General features: G+C 37.9%; 2 protein-coding genes across 2 annotated transcripts; both read left to right on the top strand.

Annotated features, from left to right (window-relative positions):
* Nucleotides 1-173: 173 nt before the first annotated feature.
* LOC140165800 (uncharacterized) lies at nucleotides 174-22,649 on the top strand. Its single transcript, XM_072189122.1, has 7 exons — nucleotides 174-350; nucleotides 5,270-5,618; nucleotides 9,233-9,343; nucleotides 11,624-11,728; nucleotides 19,707-19,984; nucleotides 20,254-20,413; nucleotides 21,187-22,649. The coding sequence occupies exons 2-7, from the start codon at nucleotides 5,309-5,311 to the stop codon at nucleotides 22,647-22,649; spliced, it is 2,427 nt and encodes an 808-aa protein (XP_072045223.1). The 5' UTR covers nucleotides 174-350; nucleotides 5,270-5,308.
* On the top strand, nucleotides 22,539-26,565 carry LOC140165801 (uncharacterized). Its single transcript, XM_072189123.1, has 3 exons — nucleotides 22,539-23,991; nucleotides 24,436-24,539; nucleotides 25,381-26,565. Exons 1-2 carry the CDS (start codon nucleotides 22,676-22,678, stop codon nucleotides 24,500-24,502), a joined length of 1,383 nt encoding a protein of 460 aa, XP_072045224.1. The 5' UTR covers nucleotides 22,539-22,675; the 3' UTR covers nucleotides 24,503-24,539; nucleotides 25,381-26,565.
* The last annotated feature ends 908 nt before the right edge of the window (nucleotides 26,566-27,473 follow it).

The raw sequence follows: 27,473 nt of genomic DNA, 5'->3' as shown, positions 1-27,473 counted from the left end.
GCCGCTGTTAATTCGCTGAAAGTCTTTTTGGTAGGGCATATATAGGCTATGTCACAAATCACGAGTGCAGTCGATAAACCATTTTAATTGGAACAAAATATGGTTGGTATCATTTGGGAGCATTACGTCATGATCTGGCAAGCGTAAAATTCGGCAACACTGCTTGAAGCGTGGGGTGGCTGTGAACAGTGACAGGTTCGGTCCCTGGATTGCATTCCGCGTCGTTTCGGGCTGATTTTAAGGTGTGTCATTTGATTTCGAAGCCTTCATTTGGATTGCAACTTTGAATAAAGCTACGAAACAATATGATTCTACCGGCTGATTTCTGTGATCGTCTTACCTAAGGAAGGGTACGTTTTGATATTTTACTTAAAAAATTATCATTGTTCGTCATGATTAGGGGTGTATTTAGGGACTGTGCAATTCCCGAGGAGGGAAGCATTACTTCAATACAATTTCAGTGTTGTTTTTTTTCAAGCATCATAATATTAACACACGTAGGCCTATACAAATTATAGACCTGGGGTTGTGACTTCTAGTCAAGCCGGATTGTTAAATAGCATTGGGTCCATGCACGCCATCTAATCGTGCCAGTGTTAGTTCTTGAACGTAAATCCGTGGAACTGATCTAAAGTAGGCCTACCGATAAAGATCATCAATCGTTTTTCGTCGCATCAATATAGCGGATTGCTTGCATTTAGGCCTACTTTTAAAATTATCATTGCTCGTCATGATTGATGTATTTAGGGGCTGTGCAATTCAATAGGCCTATAATATGTTTCAGCATCATACACCTTTATGATATAAATTATTAACACACGTAGGCCTATATAAATTATAGACATGGGGTTCTGACTTATAGTCGGACTATTTTGAGCTTTAGGTATACCCATGCATTGTGTCAAAATTGTAGCGCTGGGTCCATGCATGCCAGTCTTAAATTCTATTCTCGATGGCAAATTCACCAAAAAGTCCCGGTGAAGATTATGTTCGTCGCCTTCAATAATAACGGATTGCTTGTATCAGAACTATTTAGTGTATTATCACATGATTCTGTTTAATGCTCACATAACTGCTTTTAGACCTAAATTCGAATTTTGCTTGTATTTTTTTTTCGTTTGCTTTGGGTTTTTTCAACAGTGCATGTAGGCCTACTTATTTCTGTTGAACTAGACGTGGAAATAATGAAAACTCATCACTAACTGTTTCAGGTTAATATAAAAAAAGGCCTAATTGTGCTGTGATCCACTCCCTTTGCCATTATTTTCTTCTGCTTTGTTCCGATTATTCAAGACATCCAAGAGTCATCGCCAATTCCAATTTGGTTACAATCTCAATGGTAGGCCTACCATATTCGTCACCACTCCCGACACCACTCCATTTGCCGATGATATCTTCCTGATCACAAAAAACAAAAAATACCCATCAATGTTCAAATATGAACATTATATTCACGCCTCGGCGATCATTCTTCTTCAATGGACACGGGAATGGACATTGATGGATCTGAAAATAAAACCTTCCAAATGCAGATCGTTATCCCCTCTGCAGGTTCACCCTCTTCCATTTTATCCAACAATTAACAAGCTGCAGGTGTTAAGATTCCAATGGTTGAAAACGACTCTCACAAATTTCTCGGGGAAGTTCCTTCATTACAAGTCCTCTGAGATTAACCTCAAGGTCAAAGCCTCAAAATTTCCTCCGCCCTATATTGATGCTACAGTCATCACTTATTCGTATTAAGGGATGGGGTATGAACGTTTGGACACTATGTGGGACATTAGAGCGCATCAGACATATCAGACTTTTTGAAATTCGCAATGTAATACACTCGAAGTAAACTTTATAAATCTGATGATTTATATTGTGGGATGAAAAGCCGACGATCAATTGAAAATTTTGACCTTTCGTATTGAAGATATGGATTTTTTCCCAAAACACCAACAAAAATTAGGTCTTTTAGGGGAAAAAATCCAAATCTTCAATATGAAAGGTCAAAATTTTCAATTGATCGTCGGCTTTTCCTCCCAGCTACATACACTTTAAGAATATATCATTAGATTTACTTCGAGGACTGTTATATATCAAAAATGTGAAAAATGTCAAATTTTAATAATTTGTCATAAAATTTGTATTATATCGTGAATTTCAAAAAATGAAAATTATTTGATATCAGAAAGACATTCTTCGTATTCAGAATGCAATTCGATATGTCTGATGTGCTCTCATGTCCCACAAAAATACTGTCGAAACGCTCAAAACGCTCATTCCAGATCCCTTAATAGCACTAGATATTTTCTTCCCCCTTGCGCTACCATTCATGTCAACCAAGTTGACTGTCATCGATCTCTGCTCATCTTGAACAGGGCCGTCGCCATGGGGGATGTGGGGTGCGATCCCTAGGGTAAAGAGAGAGAAAGGAAGAGAGAAAGGCAGAAAGAAGGGGAAGAGAGAGTTGGAGGGGAGAGGGGAGGAGGTAGAAAAGGGCCGAGAGTATGAGATGTGTCTCTCACATCACATGAGAGATAGAGAGGGTTAAAAACCATAATACGTTCGTAATAGGCCCTATTTATTGGGCCGGTATATTAGGCTTACAATGATGCTGGCCAAGCGCGTTGACGAAGAACTAATGATTTTTCAAGATGGACAAAATCATATATGCGCGCATCCCATCACCCCTCCGCACCGCGCCCTTCATCAGCACCAATGGAGATTAGCCATGGTGCAGGGTGGCAGGTCAGTCACCTCCCGGTCCCCTGCTCAGTCGACAGAAATGTTGTGACAAAATTTATGATTTGCATCTTCCTTTTGGTATTGTTTTAGATTTAAAAATTAATACCATTTTGGCCCATTATATTAAAATGCCAAATTGCCACGTCGCGCCTTTGCCCTGACGTTAGACGCAAACTATTCTTTTTAATTCGGTCTTCAATTTATAGCAAATGTCCATGTCAATAAAAATAGTCAAATGTGGGAGAAAATTTGACAATATGTCCATTTTTTGGTTGTAAGGCATTCCAAAAATGAGCAACTTAGTGGAGTAAGGTGGAGTTAGATCACTTTTTCCGAAAAAAAAAAAATTGCGCAAGCGCACTTTTCTTTAACCCACCCACTTATTGGTCTGCTATTATGCCTACGTGCCTGCTCATCCTTTGTTCGATGTTTTTTATATCTTAGCCTATTTCGATAATAAAGTGATTTGATCTCAGTAAATGATTACATGTATAATATACTTTTAGAATCACATTATTTTCATGTCATTCCAAACTCCGGTTCAAAACGCTACAATTTTCTTTAACAGGGCCCAGGCCTAGGCCTACTTAACAGACCGCCATTTTGTTTTTCTATGGAAAGCTCTAGTAATGCGATATATATGTTGTCATACAGTTGATCTGTGCCGCATAGACATGTTGTACAATTTTACATGTTGTACATGTGGCATTATTTGTCGCAAGTGATCCATAAATTTCGCTTTTGTTAACGATTGGAACACGCCAAACTTTTCCCTACCAGACAATAAAATAATGAATTGTATAAAGGTGAATCCGAAATAAGGATAGGCGGCATAACCTGCCATTGACTCTAGCGTGTTCAAAAGACAATGGACTGTAGAAAATGAAACTACAGTCCATGAAAAGACGAAATGCCATATCGTTTAGGGAAAAGTATTTCATATCAACTGTGAAAAGCAAATTTATGAATCTTGATTCTTTCTCAACAAGTTACATTATTATTAGTAGCCTATAGAGGTTATCCACTTTAGTCATGCGTGACTTCTAACAAAAGGCGCTGGTTCCCGTAGTATTCCTCATTCCGATTCAATGCACGACCTCGGAGTTACCTGCATGAGTTTGGCGGGCTATTTTGAAATAGTCATGGTTGCACATGCAGGTACTTCTTTTGAAAGTCCTAAACAAGGTATAGGAGTCGCTGGTAGGATATGCAGCTTATAGAACACGGATAACCTCTATTATTAGTTCCTATCGAAAGGCGCAAACCCGGGCCGCATAGGACTATAGACCTAATTAAAGCAGCTCTACCATAATCATGACCAGCTAGGGGAAGGTGGGGCATAACGGACCCCCGGGGCAAAACGGACCATAGGGAAAAATAGGCCTTGGCAATACTGCCGTCAATGCAAATTATATTGAGGAACACAAGTATGGCCACACAGGTTTACAACAAAATTTGATCTGAAACAATCTACTGACATCCGAGCAAGATCGAGTCAAAAAATTTCAACCTGTCTGACGTAAGATATGTAGATGTTTAATGCGCTGGAATTTTACTTCATTAATATCGGATTCCCAAATAATTGTGTATATTGTAAACACTAAGGTACTAGCTTTGAGCTGTATGCACTGCATGCATGGCCTATATGCTACAATGTATTATGCATGCAACCTATTCCTAAAAAATCGGGTATGGGGCAAAACGGAACAGGGTTCCGTTTTGCCCCGGGCGTTTTGCCCCACAGATGGGTTCCGTTTTGCCCCAATTGGACATATATACGTCTTCACTCAAGGAAATGTAGGCGTTATCTAGGGGCCTACTCGAGCATGGTAAACACTTCGCTGAAACATAGGCATATTAAACTAGGCCTACAGCTAGAATTAATGATTAAAAGTTAACTTACTCCACAGAGATGGGTATAGGCCTACTTAATATTTCTTAGATAATCAAATGTTGGTCATACATATTATAGGCCTACTCACTCCACAGAGATGGTAGGCCCACTTAATATTGTAACTGAATATAGGCCTACATATAACTAGGCCTACCTACATATAACTAGGCCTAGGGACTATCGATAAAACTACTGATACAAGTTTACACCCAGGGTGCCGTTTTGCCCCATAGGGGGGTTCCGTTTTGCCCCGATAGTGGGGCAAAACGGATTCTTTTTTTGAAGATTGTTCTTCAGTTTTATCAAAAATTGTAAGATTCAAGTTATATTGGTTAATGGTGTATTAAAGGTAAATACAAACTTCAACTGAAGCGGGCGTAAGCACCAAGATGTATATGTAAAGTCCGGGTTCACAATAAGAATAATACTAAGTAAATTGCGATTTCCAAACGTACGTATTGAACGCCCATGCAATCTATTCAAAATCACTCTCATGTGACGGGATTTTGAATAGATTGCACGGGCGTTCGATACGTACGTTTGGCACGGCCGCTCGATACGTAGCCTACGTTTAGAAATCGCAATCTCTCTATTATTAACAAGAATAATACGCTTCAAGTTGTTTTGAATTTATTTTGTCAGGTTTTCCGATTGGCTCCTTTAGGTAACTAGCGCTCTATCATGGATCATGAAAACCGGGAAAAGATCAAGAAAATCTTGTCGGAGGCAGGAGGGATGTTTAAAGAGAGTCTTCTGATAACAGATTTGCTTCAACATCTCAAAAGACAGGGAGTACTCAAGAATTGGGATGTTGATGCAATCAGTCGTCAGAAGACAAATGGTGACAAAGTAGACAAACTCCTGGAGAAATTAAGGCTGAAACCTGCATCAGCGTATGACGCGTTTGTGGAAATTCTGAACACGCAGCTCCAGCAGAACGAGGTCTACCAGAAGGTCAAGGTTATTGAAGCTAAATACAAGTACCATTCTGGTAAGTCTCTTCTTCAAACAAAGTACATAAAACCAATGGCTCTTAAAAGTTCTTTCATTTCACAGAATGTATAATTTGTCAACTCAATTCCGCAAATAAGATCATCGTCAAAACAGATTATTGAAAGATTCTTGTGAACAAATCCAATATTTTGGGTTGATGTTACGTACCTCAATGACAGTTTCGTGCTAAGACTTAGCACTTTCTCAAATTGACTGACCAAGGCTCTCCCAACGCATGAGGCGGGTCATTAAGAAGCACGGCATTAACACCGCCTTCAAACCTCACCAACCGCTGAGAAACATTTTAGTGCACGCAGGACGTCACAGAAACATCTGACTGCGTATATGAGATTCCATGCCTCAATTGCGACAAAACATACATTGGAGAAACAGATAAACTATTTGGAACTAGACTCAAAGAACATAAAACCGAAGCAGAAAAAGCTTCAAAGAAAGCATATCACAGTCACAGGGGAGAACAACAAGTCCGCAATAACAGATCATGTCGCAGAGGATAATCATGTAATTGGATGGGAGGAATCGCAAATCAGAAACAGAACAGAAAGAGAAAGGAAGCCATCTCCAACCGGAAGCAGCCGTCGAGGTGCAGGAATTGGTCAGTCAATTTGAGAAAGTGCTAAGTCTTACAGTGGCGTACCGTGGCCGCCCCTTCCCGGGGGGCTGAAGAAAATCCAATTTTGCCGCCCCTTCCTCAACAGCCCGAAAAGGTTGCCCCAGTTTTTGAAAAAGTGAAGAGCAAAAAAAAAAAAAAGGATTTATAGGCGCTACCGCCCCAAAAGCAACACATTTTGATGTATACAATTTTTTCACATTTTTCGCCCTTTTTTTTTACTAATTCTTTTTGAAGCCCCTTCTTCTTCCCGCCGCCTCTTCGATTTGGCCCCCCCCTGCTTTGACCCCAGGGGGCTGGCGTGCCCAAAGCCCCCCCAAAAAGCGCATGTCTTAGTCACGAAACTGTCATTGAGGTATACGTAACATCAACCCAAAATATTGGATTTGTTCACAAGAATCTTTCAATTATATGTCAACGCAATTGAATTTGTTTTCGTTTTCGGAATTCTCGCGAACAAGGTACCAGCGATCATCTGCATGAAGATTGCAATAGAATGTATGGGTGATTCTCTGAAAAGGGGAACTTTTAAGTCCCGCGACTTTCGGCGCTCATAAAAGTTTTAAAAGCGGATTTTTTTATTCTTTTTTGGCTTAGTCATGGACTTTTGTATGTATAAAAATAGTTAAGAACATCCAAGTGGGGAAAAATTCATTTCTTGGAGTCAAAAAATTCTTCAATATCTGACGACCCCCCTGAAAACCCCATGTCCCGATGTCACGCACCGAATTTGAGTGATTTTGTAGTATTTTTGTGAGCAAGTGTGTGGGAAGTGAAAATTACCACTGACTGGGGTAAATATCATGTCTAAGAAGGTTTAAATGCTTAAAACCACTTTTAAAGTCAATTTTATGGAATAATTCAAAAATGTGTGTCAAAAAATTGCTGTCCCTTGGTTTTGCATCATTGCCGTCACATTGGCATCAAAACGGCTGGAGGTGAAGACCAAATATCAGAGGTCAATAATTTGACCCTGTACGCTGCCTTTTACAGACGACGAAAAACATCAACCCGGAATAGGTGCACATTGGCACTCTTTTCCTGCCAATTTTGAGGTATCTTCAAGTATACACGCGCGTACCTTTATTCAACATCATCTCCAAACGTTTCTGATCAATTTGATATAAGTCTTATTGTTGAATTTTTCCGGAAAATAATGATGGTTGAATATGTCCCACAAGCTGTTGTGGTGATATGTAACACGTGGGAAAGCTTAACCCTGCTATTAATCGTAAGCAATGTCTGAACCATCATCTCCGCTACATCAGTTGGCGTCACAATTTGCCGTGGCGGAGATGATTCTCTATAGGAATTCGTGTAGAAATATCATCTCCGTCACATCACCATCATCTCCATCACATCACCGGATCTTGAGATACAGCGAAGTCCAGTTTAGTTTATCAGAAAATGCTTACCAGTTCTAAACCTTCTCATCTGTATGAATTTCATTTTCAAGTAGTGTGGAAACATTACTGAAATCAAATGTCTGTGACGGAGATGATTCGCTATAGGAATTTGTGTAGAAATATCATCTCCGTCACATCACTATCATCACTCTAAATTACAGGGATTTAAAAATAAATCCTTAAGACTGTAGTTAGGGACCAATCAATTTTAGATTTAAAATAAATCTTATAGATTTGAATTTTAAATCTAAAAGATTTAATTTTAAATCTTAACGATTTAATTTTAAATCTTAACGATTTAATTTAAAATCTAACACTTGATTGGTCCCTAATCACAGTCCCTTGGGATTTATTTTAAATCCTTGAAATTTAGAGTGATCTCCATCACAGCATTGTCATCTCCATCACAATTGTTGTTGACCTTTATTTGACCTTTGACCCAGACAACATGGAATTTACTATTTGGAAATGTAATTGATATTGTATGTGTTTACTATGTCAATAGAAATTTATTTAGTTATTTCAAGCAAAATTATGAATATACTTAAGTTTGTATAAAAAAATACTAACAGACATGACATTTTCCGTACAGCCTGCCTGTCCCAACTAAATGACGAAAGTACAAAATCGTATTTCTTTTAAATGAAAAAAGCAAACATGAATCAAGCAACTTACAAGTTATCCATAAAACTCATAATTAAGAGTTTTAACACTTTTTTTGTCCTTTTTTCCTTTTTGGCCTAAATGTGACGGAGATGATGCTCACCTGGCACAACCTTCAGATTACGCCCTCTATAATATAGAGGGCGCCCTAAAGATTGCGCCAAATATTGTTTTCATGCACTAGAGACTTACATCCTTACAGATATGTAAAGGAAACATTTTTATAATCATTTTCAAATTCATATTTGCCTATCTTCCAATAGTACACCTTTTCAGAGAAATACCCGTATAATGAAATTTTACTACACTAGGCAAATGTACTGGTTTGTCACCATTATGGTCACAATGCAATCAGGACAATATTAGTTAGCAGTAAACCACGACCAAGTTTTCAGAAAATGTTGAACTTTCGTTTTGAGAAGCAGTCAAGGGACTGAACAATTTCGTCAAAGACCGCAATGAATGCTCGATTATTATATACATTCTAAGCCCATGGCACATACTAAAAATTATGGGTGATGGGGATATGTAGCTGCATTGACCCCTTTTTCAACCCTCTCCCATCCCAATGACCCTATTTTTTGTATTGCTTCACCCAATGACCCCTTTTTAACTTCTGAACGGATTATTTACATGCTCTCACCGAATGTGTTTCATTTTTTTACAAAATTTTTTAATGTTTACTAAATTTATATAGACTCCTATAAAGATATGCCATAATTTGGTATTTCGGAATTGTCTCACTGCACTCCTTTTTGTAGGGCTTCTCATCCAATGTCCCCATTTTGTGGTGTTGAAATCTCTCACCGAAAAGTCCCTAAGTTTTGTATGCCCAATACCCTACCCCACGCATACAAGTAGGTATATGCTAATCATAGATTCAAATATTTTGTTTTCAACATTATGTTGCAGGACAAGATACTACATCATCAACGTCAACTTCTCAAACAGCGACACAAACATCATACGGCCGACCTGCTGAAGATACAACATCTAGGCCAAAGGCAGCGACACAACCTAAAGGTATAAAACAATTTCTTTCAAACCACATTAATGGTTGCTACATTAGTATAGATAACTTGTATTAGGCCTATTGTTTTGTCATAACACATTAGACGTAGGCTACATAACGTTGGTAAAGTTTACAGGGATGAACTATCGTTTTAGGGACAATTTAGTTGGAGTTGGGTGTTTTACTACAGGACTCTTAATGACAAAACAAAAGGCATAATACTCTTAACGGGAAGCACGGCGGCCTAATGGTTAGGGCGTGAGTTTCATAATCGAAAGGTTGCGGGTTCGAGCCCCACCACGACTAGTGTGTTGCGTCCACCCAGGTGTAAAATGGGGAGCTGTTACACGGGGGTAATCATGTCAGCTGAGAGTACCTGCGCATCAGTTGCGGACTTGTGGAAGCGGAAATGATTCTGATATATCCTGATGGCAGCATAATAATTGTTGAAATGTGCTGGTACTTAGGTATACATGGTATAATAGCGCACGTTAAATCACCGACATTTGTTGTTTTTTTGGTTTTTTTATGCACACGGATGTCGAACTCCGTGATAACTGGGTATTTCTCTGAAAAGGTGTACTATTTGAAGATAGGCAAATATGAATTTGAAAATGATTATAAAAATGTTTCCTTTACATATCTGTAAGGATGTAAGTCTCTAGTGCATGAAAACAATATTTGGCGCAATCTTTAGGGCGCCCTCTATATTATAGAGGGCGTAATCTGCAGGTTGTGCCAGGTGAGCATCATCTCCGTCACATTTAGGCCAAAAAGGAAATAAGGACAAAAAAATTGTTAAAACTCTTAATTATGAGTTTTATGGATAACTTGTAAGTTGCTTGATTCATGTTTGCTTTTTTCATTAAAAAAAAATATGATTTTGTACTTTCGTCATTTAGTTGGGACAATGAGAGGCAGGCTGTACGGAAAATGTCATGTCTGTTAGTATTTTTTTATACAAACTTAAGTATATTCATAATTTTGCTTGAAATAACTAAATAAATTTCTATTGACATAGTAAACACTTACAATATCAATTACATTTCCAAATAGTAAATTCCATGTTGTCTGGGTCAAAGGTCAAATAAAGGTCAACAACAATTGTGATGGAGATGACAATGCTGTGATGGAGATGATAGTGATGTGACGGAGATGATATTTCTACACAAATTCCTATAGATCATCTCCGTCACAGACATTTGATTTCAGTAATGTTTTCACACTACTTGAAAATTAAATTCATACAGATGAGAAGGTCTAGAATTGGTAAGCATTTTCTGATAAACTAAACTGGACTTCGCTGTATCTCAAGATCCGGTGATGTGATGGAGATGATGGTGATGTGACGGAGATGATATTTCTACACGAATTCCTATAGAGAATCATCTCCGCCACGGCAAATTGTGACGCCAACTGATGTAGCGGAGATGATGGTTCAGACATTGCTTACGATTAATAGCAGGGTTAATCTTACCCACGTGTTACATATCACCACAACAGCTTGTGGGACATATTCAACCATCATTATTTTCCGGAAAATTTCAACAATAAGACTTATATCAAATTGATCAGAAACGTTTGGAGATGATGTTGAATAAAGGTACGCACGTGTATACTTGAAGATACCCTCAAAATTGGCAGGAAAAGAGTGCCAATGTGCACCTATTCCGGGTTGATGTTTTTCGTCGTCTGTAAAAGGCAGCGTACAGGGTCAAATTATTGACCTCTGATATTTGGTCTTCACCTCCAGTCGTTTTGATGCCAATGTGACGGCAATGATGCAAAACCAAGGGACAGCAATTTTTTGACACAAATTTTTGAATTATTCCATAATATTGACTTTAGAAGTGGTTTTAAGCATTTAAACCTTCTTAGACATGACATTTACCCCAGTCAGTGGTAATTTTCACTTCCCACACTTGCTCACAAAAATACTACAAAATCACTAAAATTCGGTGCGTGACATCGGGACATGGTGTTTTCAGGGGGTCGTCAGATATTGAAGAATTTTTTTTTATTTATAAATTAATTTTTCCCTACTTGGATGTTCTTAACTATTTTTATACATACAAAGTCCATGACTAAGCCAAAAAAGAAAAAAAAAATCCGCTTTTAAAACTTTTATGAGCGCCGAAAGTCGCGGGACTTAAAAGTTACTCTTTTCAGAGAATCACCCAACTATTTTAAATACCCATGTTATCAGTTCCAACCCCAGGTGTTAATACTCAGTCATAGCGCATCAATAATGAAAGAAAGTCAAATTATGAATCTTCAATTTTAAGTTTCAGGAAAAACTACACCATCCATATCAGCTTCTCAGACACATGCATCACGTGGTGGTCCTACTTCGGATACTACGGATACAGCATCAAGACCTTCATCGGCGCTTCGAGGTAAATGGTTTCTTTACATATTAAAATAAAATTTTGGTTAGCTGTAATGTAATACTGGTGATCAAAATAAATAAGGTGTTAGTTCCTTTTATTATATTACTCTATTGGCAAAATTCGACTTTCAAGAAATTACACAATAAATTGCGCGCTATTATCAGATCTTCATGATGAGGCATTGCTAACTGAAATTGATCACGAAATACCTGAGATATGAATATGAAGCCCATGTCATATCAAACAAGATATTCCTGAAAAAAATTGGTGTCAGTTCCAATTTACAATGTAATTATCATTTGAATGTAATGTTAAAGATGGAATTTGCACGAGAAGTTTTGCACTGCAGCACTGACAGGAACATTTAGTGGTAGTTCATTTATCAGCGTCAGCCTTCTGTTCTCAGTTCTAGCTAAAAACGTTTTTCAAAAATTACATGGGATCTTAAGACTGCCCCTTACCACCACCCACCAAGTTATATATCTATAAACCTCACCAGTTCCGAAATATGGCAAAAAGCGTTTTGAAAAATCAAACAATGTGCAAATGAGGTGGTTAATTGAAATATTTTGCGACAAACATTACATGGGATCTTATGACTGCCCCTAACCACCATCCCACCAAGTTAAATATCTATACGCCTCACCAGTTCCAAAACTGGCAAAAAGCCTTTTTAAAATAACAAATATGCAAATGAGGTGGCTAATTTGAATATTTTGCGACAAAAAAAATCACGTGGGATCTTAAGACTGCCCCTTTACCACCACCCTACCAAGTTACATCTACATACCCCCTACCAGTTCCGAAAAATGGCAAAAGGCGTTTTTAAAAATAGACAAAAAAAGGAAATGAGGTGGCTGATTTGTATATTTTGTGACAAAAATAGCATATGCTCTTAAGACTGCTCTTAACCATCAGCCCACCAAATTACATTTCTGTATGTCTCACCAGTTCCGAAAAATGGCCAAAAGAATTTCGACAAATAAAAAAATAGGCGACAAAAACCGCATCGGATCTTACGACTGCCGCTTACCACAACCTCATCAAGTTATATCCACGCCTCACCAGTTCTTCGAAATGGCAAAAAAACACACCAAAAAACCATTTTTAAGTTAAATATGCAAATTAGCTACCTCATTTGCATATTTTGCGCCAAAAATTGCATCAAATCTGAGGGCAGTCACTTACCATCATCCTACCAAGTTACACCCCAATATACCTCACCAGCTCCGAGAAACTAACCTGGAAGCCAAATGCATTTAAAACATTAAAGCTCACACAATACAAATGTACAAGATCCCATTATAGCATAAGGCAATGGTCATTTAAAATGTGACGTATAACATTTGTCTATAACACAGGGAGATATAAATTGTAGGGATTTGTGTACTTTTTGTTCAATTTTCACAGAAATTGAAGGATTTCGACCCGTGTTTTTGTTTATCTGTTTACCCCAGTGTCGCTGAAACAAAGAATTATATTAATTAAATCACCTAATTTCTAATTAATACAGGACAAAGAAAGATAAAAGCAAAAGTATGCTTCATTTAGTTAAACAATAGTATAACGTAACACCACTGTTGTGTACAAAAAATAACTCCTATACGACAATCCAAATCAGGATCAATTCATGGACTAAGTACACAGGGAAATGTTGACTTCTCAGCGGATTATACCAAATAATAACATCTAAACAAATAATTAATTATTTCACGCGGTGCCAATTTAGGACGCGCGCGGCAAACAGGAAACTAAAAATCAAGTGCAAAGGGCCCAATGGGTATGTAATTTAACTAGAACATCCTAATTGATATCGATGCAATATTGACGTCACAGATTCGATTTGTCACGTGATCGTCAAACCTATATTAGAAGGTGTCAGTTCAGTTCAGTTCAGTTCAGTTTATTTCATCCATTCAAAATACATGTTAACATAATACAGAATAATATTTTCTTGTATAAAACAGTGTGGAACATTTTAAATTATATGACAAAAGTATGAGAAACAGAGGATGAGGATGCCACCAAACGCACAGCGTGATGTTATGGCACCCTATACATAATGTTTCAATTTTACAATGAGCAAAACAAAATTTAATACATTAGGAAAAAAACCGAACAAAGACAAACAAGCCTTGTAAGTAGAGAAAATACAAGATTTACCAATGCAAAATTCAAAGTATACAATGCATATTAAATAAGAAATAATTTTATAACCAGTAGGCATATCTAGAATATTAAGTCATTTTAGTAGGAGTGGGCTATACATGGGTGATATTTAGTTTGATTTTCTAAACAGTTTTTTTAAATTCCATTTGCCCTATCTCAGCATGAAATGACAAAATTTTTGGCAGGGGGTCCAAGAAAAAAGTGTGCAGCGCCCTCTTGTGTCACCATACCTTATCTTTGTGGAGGAGTGGATTTGAGTACAAAATCCTTCACAGTATCTAAATATATGTAAATGAGCTAAAGCTACCTAATTTTGAAAGTTTCATGAAAATCGGACATTCCGTTTTCTTAAAAATGGCCATTTTGGGTCAAAATTGAGCGTGAGGGCGCTTTTCAAGATTTTGCGCAAATTTTCTACCTTTCGGTATTTTAATATTTACATCTATTGAGATACACCAAAGTTTGATCTGCTCGAGAAATTTGAGCTTTTTAGCACACGTAGTTTGTCCGCAGCGCTCATCAGAACGTTCATTTGGATGCCCCCATTGGATTGTACATGATAAAAGGTCGTTGACCCCCATGTATTTGTATAGCAGTATCGAAGGAACATTCAAACAAGTGCTACGGAAAAACTAATCGTGATAAAATGCTCAAATTTCTTGAGCAGTTTGAATTAGTGATCATCTTCATAGCTATTAACTTAAAAACAGCGAATGGACATAAACTTGCGAAAAATAATGAAAAGCGCCCTCGCGCTCAATTTTGACCCAAAATGGCCATTTTTAAGAAAACGGAATGTCCGATTTTCATGAAACTTTCAAAATTATTTAGACACCAAAATCATAGCAATATGCCAGAAAAGGAGTACTGTGAATGATTTTGTACTCAAATCCACTCCTCCACAAAGATAAGGTATGGTGACACAAGAGGGCGCTGCACACTTTTTCTCGGACACCAGGCCACAAATTTTGTCATTTCATGTTGAGATAGATTATATAGAACAAAAAAAAACTGTTTAGAAATTAAAATAACCAAAAAAGTCATTTTGGCTTCGATATAGCCCACTGGTAATTTTAGGCAATTTCCAAAATATTACATGAAAAAGATGTATTGTAAATGTAACAAGTATTGGATATAGGCCTACAACCTTGAAAACAAAACATGCATGCATGAGCAAATCAGAGGCCTAAATCCAACATTTACATGTGAAATTGTAAAAAGGCTAGTACCTACAAAGTAAATGATAAATATAGCAAATGATAATGATATTCAATATTGGAGTTACATACAAAAAATAGTTGGAAAATAATTTATTGGGGACAAACTCCAACCAAGATCTACCCGCAAGGCCGAGGGTAACAATATAACACAAACACACGAAAACAAGTCCAATCTGAGATATATTTTAATATAATAATAATAATAGAAATATAAAAAAAATATTTGATCCATTAGCCAGAAATGTAGCTACTTGATGAGATGCTTTTTAAAATTAGTTTTGAAGGATGACACAGAGGGGCTGGATTTGATTGACTGGGGAAGTGAATTCCATAGTCATGATAGTAGAGCACCTTGAATCTTAATGGTATTATCAGCAAGTTTTGTTTTGGTTAAATTGACATGGAAATTACTGGCTTGTCTTGTGAGGTGATCGTGAATCGTGAACATGAACGTTCCAAGTTGGTGAAAATGTATATCTTGAATCTTAAGTGTCTTAAGTTGCTTGAAGAGGGGTTCTGTGTGGGCCAGCCAAAGGGAGTTAGTGCACGTGCGGATGATTCTTTTTTGGAGGAGAAAAAGTGATTCAAGGTGCGAGTTGTTTTTGTCAGCCCAGATAATATTGCAGTATGAAATATAGGGAACTGCAAAGGTGTTGTAAAGTGTAAATAAGGATTCCTGAGGAAGAAAAGGACGAACTTTACGAATAATGCCATTATATTTAGAGACTATTTTAGATATAGGCCTATGGGACGTATGAGATTTCCAGGAAAGATTATCGTCAATTAGTATGCCAAGAAATTTGGTTGTGTGGACTTTTTCTAGTTTATTATTATTAATATGAATATTAATTTCCTTTTGATGTTTGGTAGTATGTTTATTTTTAAAAATCATGAAATTAGTTTTTTAACATTTAATGAGAGTTTATTTAGCTTAAACCAGTTGGAGATAGTTTCCAATTCATTATTAATCAGGGTTTCGAGAGAATTTTGGTCCTTGTGAGAAAAGAGAATATTTGTGTCATCTGCAAAAATGATGAAGTCAGCTGTGGTAGAACAAAGGGGAAGATCATTAATGTAAATTAGAAACAAAAGTGGACCTAATATCGATCCTTGCGGGACACCGCATGTGATTGATGTCATTTCAGATGAGGTTTGATTGAATACAACGAACTTACAATATGATGGCTGTCGACCTGGAGGAAACTAATAGCAGCCAATACCTTGGAATCTCCATCCAAAGCGACCTACGATGGAATAAGCAGACAGACCATGCCAAAACAAAGGCCTTCCGTGTTCTTAACTTCCTGAGAAGGAACTTCTATGACACCTCATCCTCCATCAAAGAAAGGCTGTTTAATACACTTGTCCGTCCACATGTTGACTACGCCACCGCCGCCTGGGACCCTTACACATCTAAGAACATCAAAAATCTCGAAAAGGTTCAAAACGCAGGGGCGAGATATGTTACAAACACCTATGGCAAGGACACCAGTGTCACAGCTCTGAAGAATTCCTTAAACTGGCCGCTTCTTCAAGACAGACGCCGTAAAGGAAGACTGATCTGCTTTTACAAAATCCTCAACGGACATATGGACATCGACCACACTAACTACATCACCCCTAAAATAAACCGCTCCAGAAGAGGCCACAGCAACCAATTTCAAATAAACCAGACCAGGACCGACGCATATTCAAACTCATTTTTCAAAGAACCGTCAAGGAATGGAACTCTCTCCCACCTACAACAATCAACCAACCTTCCATAGCTACCTTCAAGAATTCCCTGACAAGTGACTGTGTTCGACCACGCCTCAAAAACTAGCCCGCTCTCATCACACCTCCAGTTTAAACTCCCCAGGAGTATTTAGGAGGTCTACCAATCCAAGATCCAAGTTTCCTGTTATTAAGATAACTACGGATCCAATTATTAGCAATTCCTCTAATGCCGTAAGTGTCAAGTTTATTTAAAAGAATTTCATGGTTGAGCGTGTCAAAAGCCTTGCTGAGATCAAGGAAAATACCTACAGTGTGAATTTTATTATCCAAATTCTGGGTAATTATGCTATAAAGTTCATTAATTGCCATATAGGTTGATCGTTTTTGCCTGAATCCAAATTGGTTGGGACTAAGAATGTTGTGCGATGAAATGAAATCATGGATTCGGTTATAAATAACCTTTTCAAGTAATTTAGAAATGGCTGGAAGGATTGAAATTGGTCTGTAATTCGAAAAATCATGGGTGTCACCAGATTTAAAGATTGGTGTCACTTTGGCAATTTTGAGTTTATCAGGAACTAAGCCATCATGTTTAATTGAAATATTGAAAATGTGGCAGAGGACCATGCTGACATTGTTTATGATTGATTTCAATAAGATGGTGCTGATGCCATCCATGCCTGAACTATGGCTTGATTTTAGGTTAGCACATAATTTAATTAGTTCCTCCGGTGTTGTTGGGGATAAAAAAATGCTATTCATTAGTGGCGGTTTTGATGGAGCCTGAAAATCGCCACATGGAGGTGGAATTTTATCAGCAAGGGAAGCACCAATGTTTGTGAAAAAATCGTTGAATTTGGTGGCAATTTCATGGGCATTGGTGATTTTGCTACCGATGTCATCATTAAAAAAGTCAGGAAGTTTTGAATGTTTGTTACGCCCGAGTAAATTGTTCAAAGTTGACCACATTTTTTTCATGTCATTATTGTGGAGCTCAATTTCTTTAGTGTAGAATGATTTTTTTGCAACACGGAGGAGACTATTAAGGTGATTTCTATATTTTTATATTTAATTTCATTATTATCAGTAGGTTTAGAAATATACTTTTTGTATAATTTATCTTTAGTTTTGATCGATTTAATTAGACCTTTAGTAACCCAGGGTTTTTTAGGAGTATTGCGGTAGTTAGATTTAGTAGTTTTTATTGGGCAGTGAATATCAAGTAAAGTAAGTAATTTATCATTAAACTTATTATAAGCTTCCTCAGGGTCATCAATATCATACACAGAATGCCAGTCGGATTGAGAAAGAGCATTATTAAGGCCTTTGATGTTATCAGGCTTGAATTGTCTAGCTTGCCTAACAGTTGGTTTGGGTGGTGGGAAGAACCTGGAGCCCTTTGATATGGTGAACACAGGGAAGTGATCCGAGAGATCTGTACTTGTGATTAGTTGACACAACGTTGGAGAATACATTATCAATACATGAATAACCAGTAACGCCATGCCGGTTGCGATATACACGAGTCGGACGATCGATGCATGGATAAAAATCATGAGAAAAGAAAAGGTTAACAAATCTGTTAACTTTAGGCAATTGATCGTATTTTAGAAGATCGATGTTGAAGTCTCCCATAATATAACATCTTTTCTTTTCTTTAGAGATAGTTTCAAGGGTCTTTGTCAACTGATTGATAAAATCGTCAAAAATCACATATTCCGGCTTGTATATAATTCCAACAATAGTTTGTTGAGACTTGTGGTTAATCTCAACGAACACAGAATCACAATGTTGGCAATCTAATTTATGATCACATCTTTCGCGAAAATTGATACATGGATTGATATAAATTGAGGCGCCGCCACCATTCCTTTCATGCCTATACACAATTTACTGATGAATAATTGCTAAGATCAGCCAGATTTGCATCATCATCATGAGAAAACCACGTTTCCGTGAAGCCATAAATATCAAAGTGATGATCGAGCATAGAAAGATAGTTGGCAACATCGGTGGTATGTTTGTTGAGGCTCCTGATGTTAAAATGCAGAATGGAAAGGTCGCTGGCGCCTAATTCAGTCGCATCGGGTAAATTCTCACTACTATAATATTGACAGTTATTGATCTTGTTATAATTGAGGTTCAAGGTGTCATCAAAGAAATCATTATGAGAATTAAGTGAGCAATTAAAAGAAAATGGATCAAATTTGATATTGGACATGAAATCGGACATTATACGAATAACACAAAACTTAAACTACCAATAAATTTACTTAAATTACAACTTGTAAACAAATCAAAAGATTTGAATAATTAGTATAGAAGCGGGAGAGGCTGTGCCCAGTGATGAAAAAAAAAATGCTCCAGTCTCTTAAGCTCTCAGACTCAAATAAACATGTAAAATATGAACGAAACGAACTTGAATAAAAAACCAATTAAATGAACTGAATAATTTAAGCAATAACCAAATCATCAATAGAAAAAACAAATATAGCTCAAATGTGAGCATGGTATAGTAAATCAAACTATTTTGGTATCAAAATGGAAAAGATGAAACAATAAGCACTTGTTAATAATACCTTTCGACATAGAGAAATATGAAAACAATTCTAATAGTCAGATCAGTCATGAAATAACAGAAACATAGTGAAATAATAATCTAACGAATCATGACGTCATATATAGGTATTAAATTGTACAGATAAAACAAATAATTAATATGATGTGGATACATAGAATATCTGCAGCGTTAATGGGGGATGGGAATGGGAAGTGAGGTTCTGCAGGAACTGACACAAAAATGAAAATTGTCATTTTAGGTTTTAAGGTTCGTGGAAAGTGCACACAAAAACCACAAGTTGTTTTATTTCTCAATCTAGATGTTCAAATGGCTTCAGACAGTGACTTTTCCGAGGTTGCAAAACAACTTACACCTGACGAACTAAAGCACCTGTACGATGCTCTCAATGGCATCACCAGACAAGAAGTTGAGAAAGCAATAGAGGCTGCAGCAACATTAGATGTCGATTTACAAGCAAAGAGCGTTTTCAGGAAATGGTCTATGTTGAATGGGAGTGCGGCTACACGATATGCCATTCTAGATGCATTATTATATTGCAAATTTCAAAATGCAGTAGAGAAGCTTAGGAAGATTTGGGTAAGAAAAAAAATAAAGAAGAAACAATTTCCAAATGGTGCGCCAGACTTGCACACCACTCCTCGAAATATTCTTCCAAATGTTGCATGCGTGGTGATTTCATAATATTGCAAATTTTAAAGCTAACGACTTCGTAGTAAGAGAGACCAGTGCCCACTTAAACAAGTAGAAGTACATGAATATGGAATTCAGTGATTCAGTCATTTTCATAACTTGCATTATTCACCATTTATATCAATCATGTCAATATGTATTTGTTTCGAGAACAGGCCATATCTCTTGACGATTATGACTCAGCAAATCAAGATACTCATGGAAGCCGACGACCATCACCAAAGCCTGACGCAGGTGCCAATGCAGCCTCGTCGTCATCAACCCCTGACACCAGTAAACAGAGCAAAAGTGCGTCAACTAGCAAAGGACACATGGGTACTTCCATTAATATATTTTGAAGCTTAAAATATGGCTCTTAAAAGTAATACCAAGTTTGAAAGTCCCCCACTGGGGTCAAGTGTTATAATTTTTCGATAGACAATGTTGAATTTTAAATTCGTAAATTGTGGTTTCATTGGTCTTCTTCCTATTTTGTACTATTTTGTTAGACTTGTGGCATGAAAAAAAACGCCCGATGGTTTAAGGTGCGTGTCTTGATTTTTTCATATGCCAGTTGTTTTATCTTACATTATGCTGGAAGCAAAAAAGCAAACGTGTATAATGAATGACACATAAAACATTTAGAGATGTTTGTTCATAACATTGTTTACAATGAACGATATCCCAGGCCTAAAATTTTCACTGTAGTTGAGAAAAATATGAACTTCTTTCAAATGCAAAAACCTGAATTTGATAAAGTAAAGTTGGGGAGTGCAATAGTCAACAGGGTCATCTCCTGCCCTTGTGATGACAAGGGCAGGAGAGTCTTTATGATAATAATAATGCATTTATTGTGCTATGTATTACCGTTTCAATACTTTAATATAGATTTTAATCAGTAATTGTTTGATATCGTTACAGCATCAGAGCGTGATTTGTATGATGTGATAGAGCTTCTAGATCCAGCAGACTTACAGAAGTTATTTGGTGCTCTAAAAATCGAAACCCGATATGTGCAAAAGGCAGAACCGTGAAAGTGCTGCTACGGATGATGTAGATCTTAAGGCAAAAGCTGTGTTTAGTTGTGTTGTTTTTTTGTTGTATTTCAGAACAAATAGAGCATCCACTATTTGGGAACGACTCCATCCTCCTACGTTGTCGAGAAGAACTCAAGGCACACTATATGAACTCGTTGTGTAAAATCCCTCTTTTCCCTGGTGATATGTCGAAATGTGTTGATCTGAAGGATATCTACACTAAAGTATCCATCGTAATGGATCTCCCTAAACCTTGCAGCTCCATCAGAATTCCTCTGAAGTCACATGAAGAAATTTTCACAAGAAAGACAGATGATGGTCAGTTCTACACAAGACTACTACTTGCAGGTCCTGCTGGATACGGGAAGACAACAACGACAGCCAAGATTGCTTACGATTGGGCAAAATCAAGAGATTTATTCTTGTCAGATATCGGTCTTCTATTTGTGGTCAATATGAGATGGGTGGAGCATACGTCGAATCTAGAAGATGTTATTCTGTCTCAAATGTTGCCCGACGACACGGAAATGACTAAAGAGCTACTACGAAGTAAGATCAAAGAGCTCAGAGATCGAGTAATAATCATAGTTGATGCCGTTGATGAGTCCGACAGAGAGCTCTTTAATCATCCGAAAAGCAGCGGAAGCATTGTGAAGCTGCTCACAGGAAAGACCTTTGTATTGTGTAGATTGGTAGTTACGACTCGTCCGTGGCGGGTAGTGGAGATTGTCAAAGCTTGCAAGGCTTTCACGCGCTTAGATCTTAGTGGGTTCAGTAAAGAAGACGTACAGACATACATCAGGCAATTCTTCAGAGACGACGAAGAGTTACGGGAGTCTTTACTAGAGTACATGTCACAGAATGCCCTCGTGGCCGACGTTTCGCGTGTCCCGCTTATGGCTTTACTTGTCTCTACTTACTGGCGCAAATCACGTGCTGCAGAAATCCCAAACAGAATTGGTCACCTTTATGATGCGATACTCAACATCATGTACAAGCATTTCCAGTCTAAACCACGAAAACCACAGGCTGAGGTTCGTGAGACACGTGGCAAGAAACTTTTGCGGTTCCTGAAGCTGAAAAAGTATACGACTGAGAAAGAAGTTGGGATTGATTTCACTTTACTTCGGCAACATCTGGGAAAGATGGCTTTAGAAGGATTATGGCCGCCAGAAAACCGTATTGTGTTCTCCGTCAATGAAGTTGCCGACCCTGAGGTTGTAGAAGAAGCATGTCAGATGGGACTGGTATCCAAACAAGAAATGCGGGTTGGTCAGCTCCATACACTACACAACGCAACATTTGCTTCCGCTGAGACAGCATCGAATGCAACAAAGCTGACTTTTTTCATAAGTCAGCTCAAGAAAAATGCGCCGGTGAATATCTTGCAAATCTTGCCGATACCAAACCAAAGCAAATTCAGTCACGACTGCGATCGCTTACAACCATACAAGAGGCCCTCAGTATCCAACTTGTACTACGATTCGCATGTGGACGAAATCCTAAAGCAGCACAACAAATCTTGCAGAGACTAGTTGAGATATTTCACAGTATTTCATCAATGGTTGAAGATTACTACCGAGAGGATCTAGACCTAGATGATACACTGATGATTCAACAGTTCCTGGAGCTATGCCTGAGTTGCAATTACGAGGCAGACCATAAGGAAAGATTTACTGGCTTGCTAGGTGATGTCTTTCTTAGAGGCATGGTATATTTCCTGGGTATATCATCATCCACTGCATTAGCGCTTGGTTACTACATGGAGCACTCTCAACCTGGCGATATCAAATCACTCAAACTGAGACCGATCGTTCACCCGGGAGACAACATTAATCCAACAGGACCATTAGACAAATTGTACACGCAATATCTATCCGGAATAAATCAAATCCCGGCCAGTAAAATGCAAGAGATTGGCCAGGAATTCTTCAGCAGATATCAGGGAAGTGTCGACACTGACATTGAGGCTTTCAAGAAAGAAGCACCCGCAGCGACCGTCACCCTCATTCAGATGTGGCAGAGGTGTCAAGACTTACCCACCCCAGAAGAAACCAACATCAGTCCTGTCATCAATGCTTTACCGTACACTCAATTGGAAGCATTCGATATATCGGATTTCAAGATTCGTGACAACATCGATCAGTTCGTAGAAGCCTGTGAGAAAGGTCACATGTCGCACTTGCAGGTGCTGAAAGTGAGCAACATAGGCATGCAAGACTATCAGACAGAACGATTGGCACAAGTTACCAGCTATATGGCGGATTTGGAAGAGCTTAACATTTCAATCAATGCACCTGGAAGAAGTCTGGAATATTTGGCAGAAACCTTGGCAGTAGTATCTTTGAACAAGCTCAATATACAATCGATGGAAGCACCAGCAGAAGTGATGGATATATTCACACAGAAATTGCCCGATTTTTGTTCTCAGTTGATAGGGTTATATATGGATGTCAATGATATGAATGACAACGTCGCATCAAACCTTGAATCTCACCTCCCAATAGCTAAGCAGCTGCGCTTGCTATCTATTAGTGTGTGGGGTCTTAGTAGGGAACGTCATAATCAGTTGGTGTTGACAATGGGTCGCCTAACTCGTCTTCAACAGCTGTACGTCTACGAGAGTCAATATCCAGATGACCTACTAGAGAGTGTAGCGGATGTGATGCCATCATTGCCTGATCTGATTGAAGTCGTATTGGGTGTTGAGATAACTACTTCGCCAAAGGTTAGCAGTAGCTCGTGGCATCACTTCAAGTCTAAGCTGCAGAATGTAGTTACGCTCAAGAGGCTGCAACTAAGTCGTATTGCCTTAGAAAGGAATGATTTTATAGAGTTGATTCAATTGTGTCGTGAACAAGGACTCACTTCAGTAAGGTTAGTCACTTTATTGTTCAACCTTTCTTAAAAATGACTCCGTTTTACATGCCATCAAACAACCGTGAATTATACTAGGACCAGTAGAATACATGAATGTTATAATACATTCAGGCATGTATGTATGACTTCAAATTCAAATGTGAGTGAAGATTGTGGAAACATTGAGTAGGATGCAGGAATAATGTCAGTTGCATGATACAGGAAATATCAATGATCTGTAGAATCGATATAAATTGTGATGGATTAACTTCGTCTTATCATCAACTACACCTTGTAATTTTATGTAAAGCATCAGAATTACAAAGTCTCTTTCGTTCGCATTTCATACAGTACTTTCATTTTTCTGCGTTGACTTAATGGACATTTAAAATATTATATAAAATCTGTTCCTATTAATTCAAAATAACACTCCTGCTTCTTTATCTTGATATTCGTTTTTAGGTACCATATCAACTGTGTACCAGATGGCGTAGCCGTTCCAGAAGGTGACATCTTTCAGTTTATGTGATTGGCTTTTAATGATGTCAGACCAACCTGATGATTAGGTATACTTATTAATATTAAGATATAATAGTAGTTTGTTTTGTTTGTGGTAGTTAACTCAAGCGAAAACATATAGTCTCGATTTGAATTACTGAATCAGTGATTAAAATATTATGTTCAAATAATGTCCTCAATATGGTAAACACATAGCTTTGTCCAGTAAAATTTGATAGATTTAAACATAATGATACAAATAAGTGTGCATGCATGTTAGCTGATAATACTATTATAATAATGTTGATATCGATGGTATTTACGTGTTGGAGTGTTTGTGATTTTTACCACAAATACCTCAATAAACATTGGTTTTTTACTAGTCTATAGTTTTAGTCGTATATGTAATGCCTCCATACAATTTACCCAGAGCAATTTACCAGCCCTTGCTTACTTTCTTATTTCGGGTGGATTTCCCGAACCACGACTGCTCTCTATATCCTCCTGACCTGCATCGCAGTTCCCAGGTCAGATGCTTCCAGTCTAGTATGTGTCCTGGTTGAATACATCTTCATTATGTAAAGGACTGTCTACCAGGGTTTCTTGCTCCATGCTTGGGTGTCCAAGGATCAGATTGGGCACCGGTTCACCCTTACTCCTGAAGCAGTGTCCAGCAAAGCGCGTCCTTCATTCTACGATATAATCACTGAACGGAGGATCAGTTTTGGAAGGTCTCCGTACAGCGCTGTATACATCAGCTATGGAGTGTTTCTGATTTTTACCACAAATACGACAAGCCCTAAACTTAAAGCAATAGACGCGTTGAAGTGTTTAAAAAGTAAATATCTGTCATTCTTTCTGTGCAATTCCTATTTCCATTATATAACATATCATTTGATTTGTCCGCAGATCGGAAAAAGTTAAGTTACCTGGATGCTTTGGACGCGAAACGTTCCGGAGAAAAGTATAAACACCCAACAACAAATTTCAACGAATAAATTTCAAAATATAGCACGAACATTCGATTGCAACCTACATGGACATTATCATACCAGAAAACAACGGTTTGGTAGAATTCGTGATCTGACTGAACTTCAAGTAACAATATCCTTTTATACACTTCTTCGAACATTTTAATACGGAACGGTGCAGTCATTATATGTCACGAAGGAGGTTAAAAGGAAATCGGGAAGGAAATTTGTGACGTGTCATGTCAAAAGCAGACACTTTTGGGCAGGATCGTAAATGGAGAAATAGCCAAAAATATGCCCGGGGGTAATTTTTTCACAATTTATGTTTGTTGCGAATTTGTGATGTTATCAATGTTAAAAATATTGTCTGATAGTTTCAGACCGGAATATAACTGCCTTCTTGTATTTTTTGAGCCATTTTTCAAGGAAATTCCTATTCTCAACATTGGCAATAATATTTTTTAAAGCCGATATCTCAATTTCCAATCTTATAATACCATAACTTACGAACTCAATATCTTCGCTTAGGAATAACCTGCCCAAAAGTGTCTGCTTATGACATGACACGTCACATATATATACAAAATGATATGTCTTGCTTGGGCATAGATTTTGACCCAAAAGTGCGCTTAGTTTTATTTAGTAAATCTAACAAGGAATTCAAGTTTTGAAGAAACTCGCAGCTCACTAGATTTTCTGGCTCCTGCATACCGTATTGGCCCGAAGTGGCAACATGATTTTATCTCGATATTTTGATATTTCAAGAGCAGTATAAGACGTGGAGCCGAAAGTGTATTATGATTTCTTAGAGCTCCAATAAGGAGCCGTGTTTTACTTTTCATATTGCCAATGTGACGTTTGATAAAGATCATAATTATATAACCTTTAAAAAACGAACGTCCATTCAATAATTTCGATGATTTGAGTGAATGCCAGTGGACACTGAAATTGATCCAAATTCATATTTTTTTGCATTAGAAAAGATGTAGGCCTATCATCCACGTCTCCATTTGAAAATTCCAACTGGAAAGTCTCTCTCGTAGCGCAACTCAATTCTACTCCCGTTGTTCCATGATATGCAAAAAAGGGTTGTTTTCTAAATAAATCATCGTCAGTGGCGGTTCCAGGATTTTTTTGCGGAGGGAGGCATGGGGGGGTGGGCAAAGTGAATTTCAGTGGGGCGGGCAAAATTGGCAAATTGTGTGTGTGGGGGGGGGGGCAAACTGAGGGGCAAGAAAAATATTTGGGGGGCAAATGCCCCTTTGCCCCCCCCCCTAGCGCCGCCACTGATTATCGCAACCATACCGTGACAATATTTCGTCATCGTTTAACATCGCTGTCGAATGAAATACCATTATGTAACATTTTTAGTCTAGCCGAGCGGCGGCTAGACTCTTGTATCTCTTCACGCTTTTTCAATTTAGCGCAATTCCCTTCTTCTCCTAGAGCAGTTGACAGAATTCCACGAAATTTACTCAAACTGTTTATTGACTAATGTAGTTTAGGGGTCTTCACAGATTTTAGATCAACCGTCATTAAGTGGGTCATTTTGGTCTTTTTAATTACTGCAGTCTCTGCATCGGCTATCAGTCACGCGATAAGAGCCTATACCGGTCATAGGAATTCTGTGTTATTCTTCACCGTCCATCTGACACGAAAACAACATGATGGCGAGTTGATGTGTGCCAGATGAGTTGCCAGGATTTATCCCGAATTTGCCGCGCCGGCGAACGCCCAAACAGATTTTATCATCATTTTATAGAGTCCCCGACCTTTTATAATCACCCACTATGGCTGTGTATTCGGTGCATAGGCAACTGCTACGATAAAGCAACACTATGGTTCTAATCCTTTTCATTCTTCACTATACATTACATAATATTAAATAGGCTTTCTAAGGATTATTACCGAGTCCTGCAGGGATTACGTCAGACCGGTATTGTTGACTAAAATGTCCTTTATAAACTGGTATTGATCATAATACTACAGGGTACATGGTAAGAAAAAAAAAACATTCATCCAATCTATTCA

The sequence above is a fragment of the Amphiura filiformis genome, chromosome 12 (genome assembly GCF_039555335.1).
Source record: "Amphiura filiformis chromosome 12, Afil_fr2py, whole genome shotgun sequence".
Taxonomy (NCBI): Eukaryota; Metazoa; Echinodermata; class Ophiuroidea; order Amphilepidida; family Amphiuridae; genus Amphiura; species Amphiura filiformis.
The sequence above is the reverse complement of the archived record's forward strand: the minus strand, read 5'-3'. Positions and strand labels throughout refer to the sequence as shown.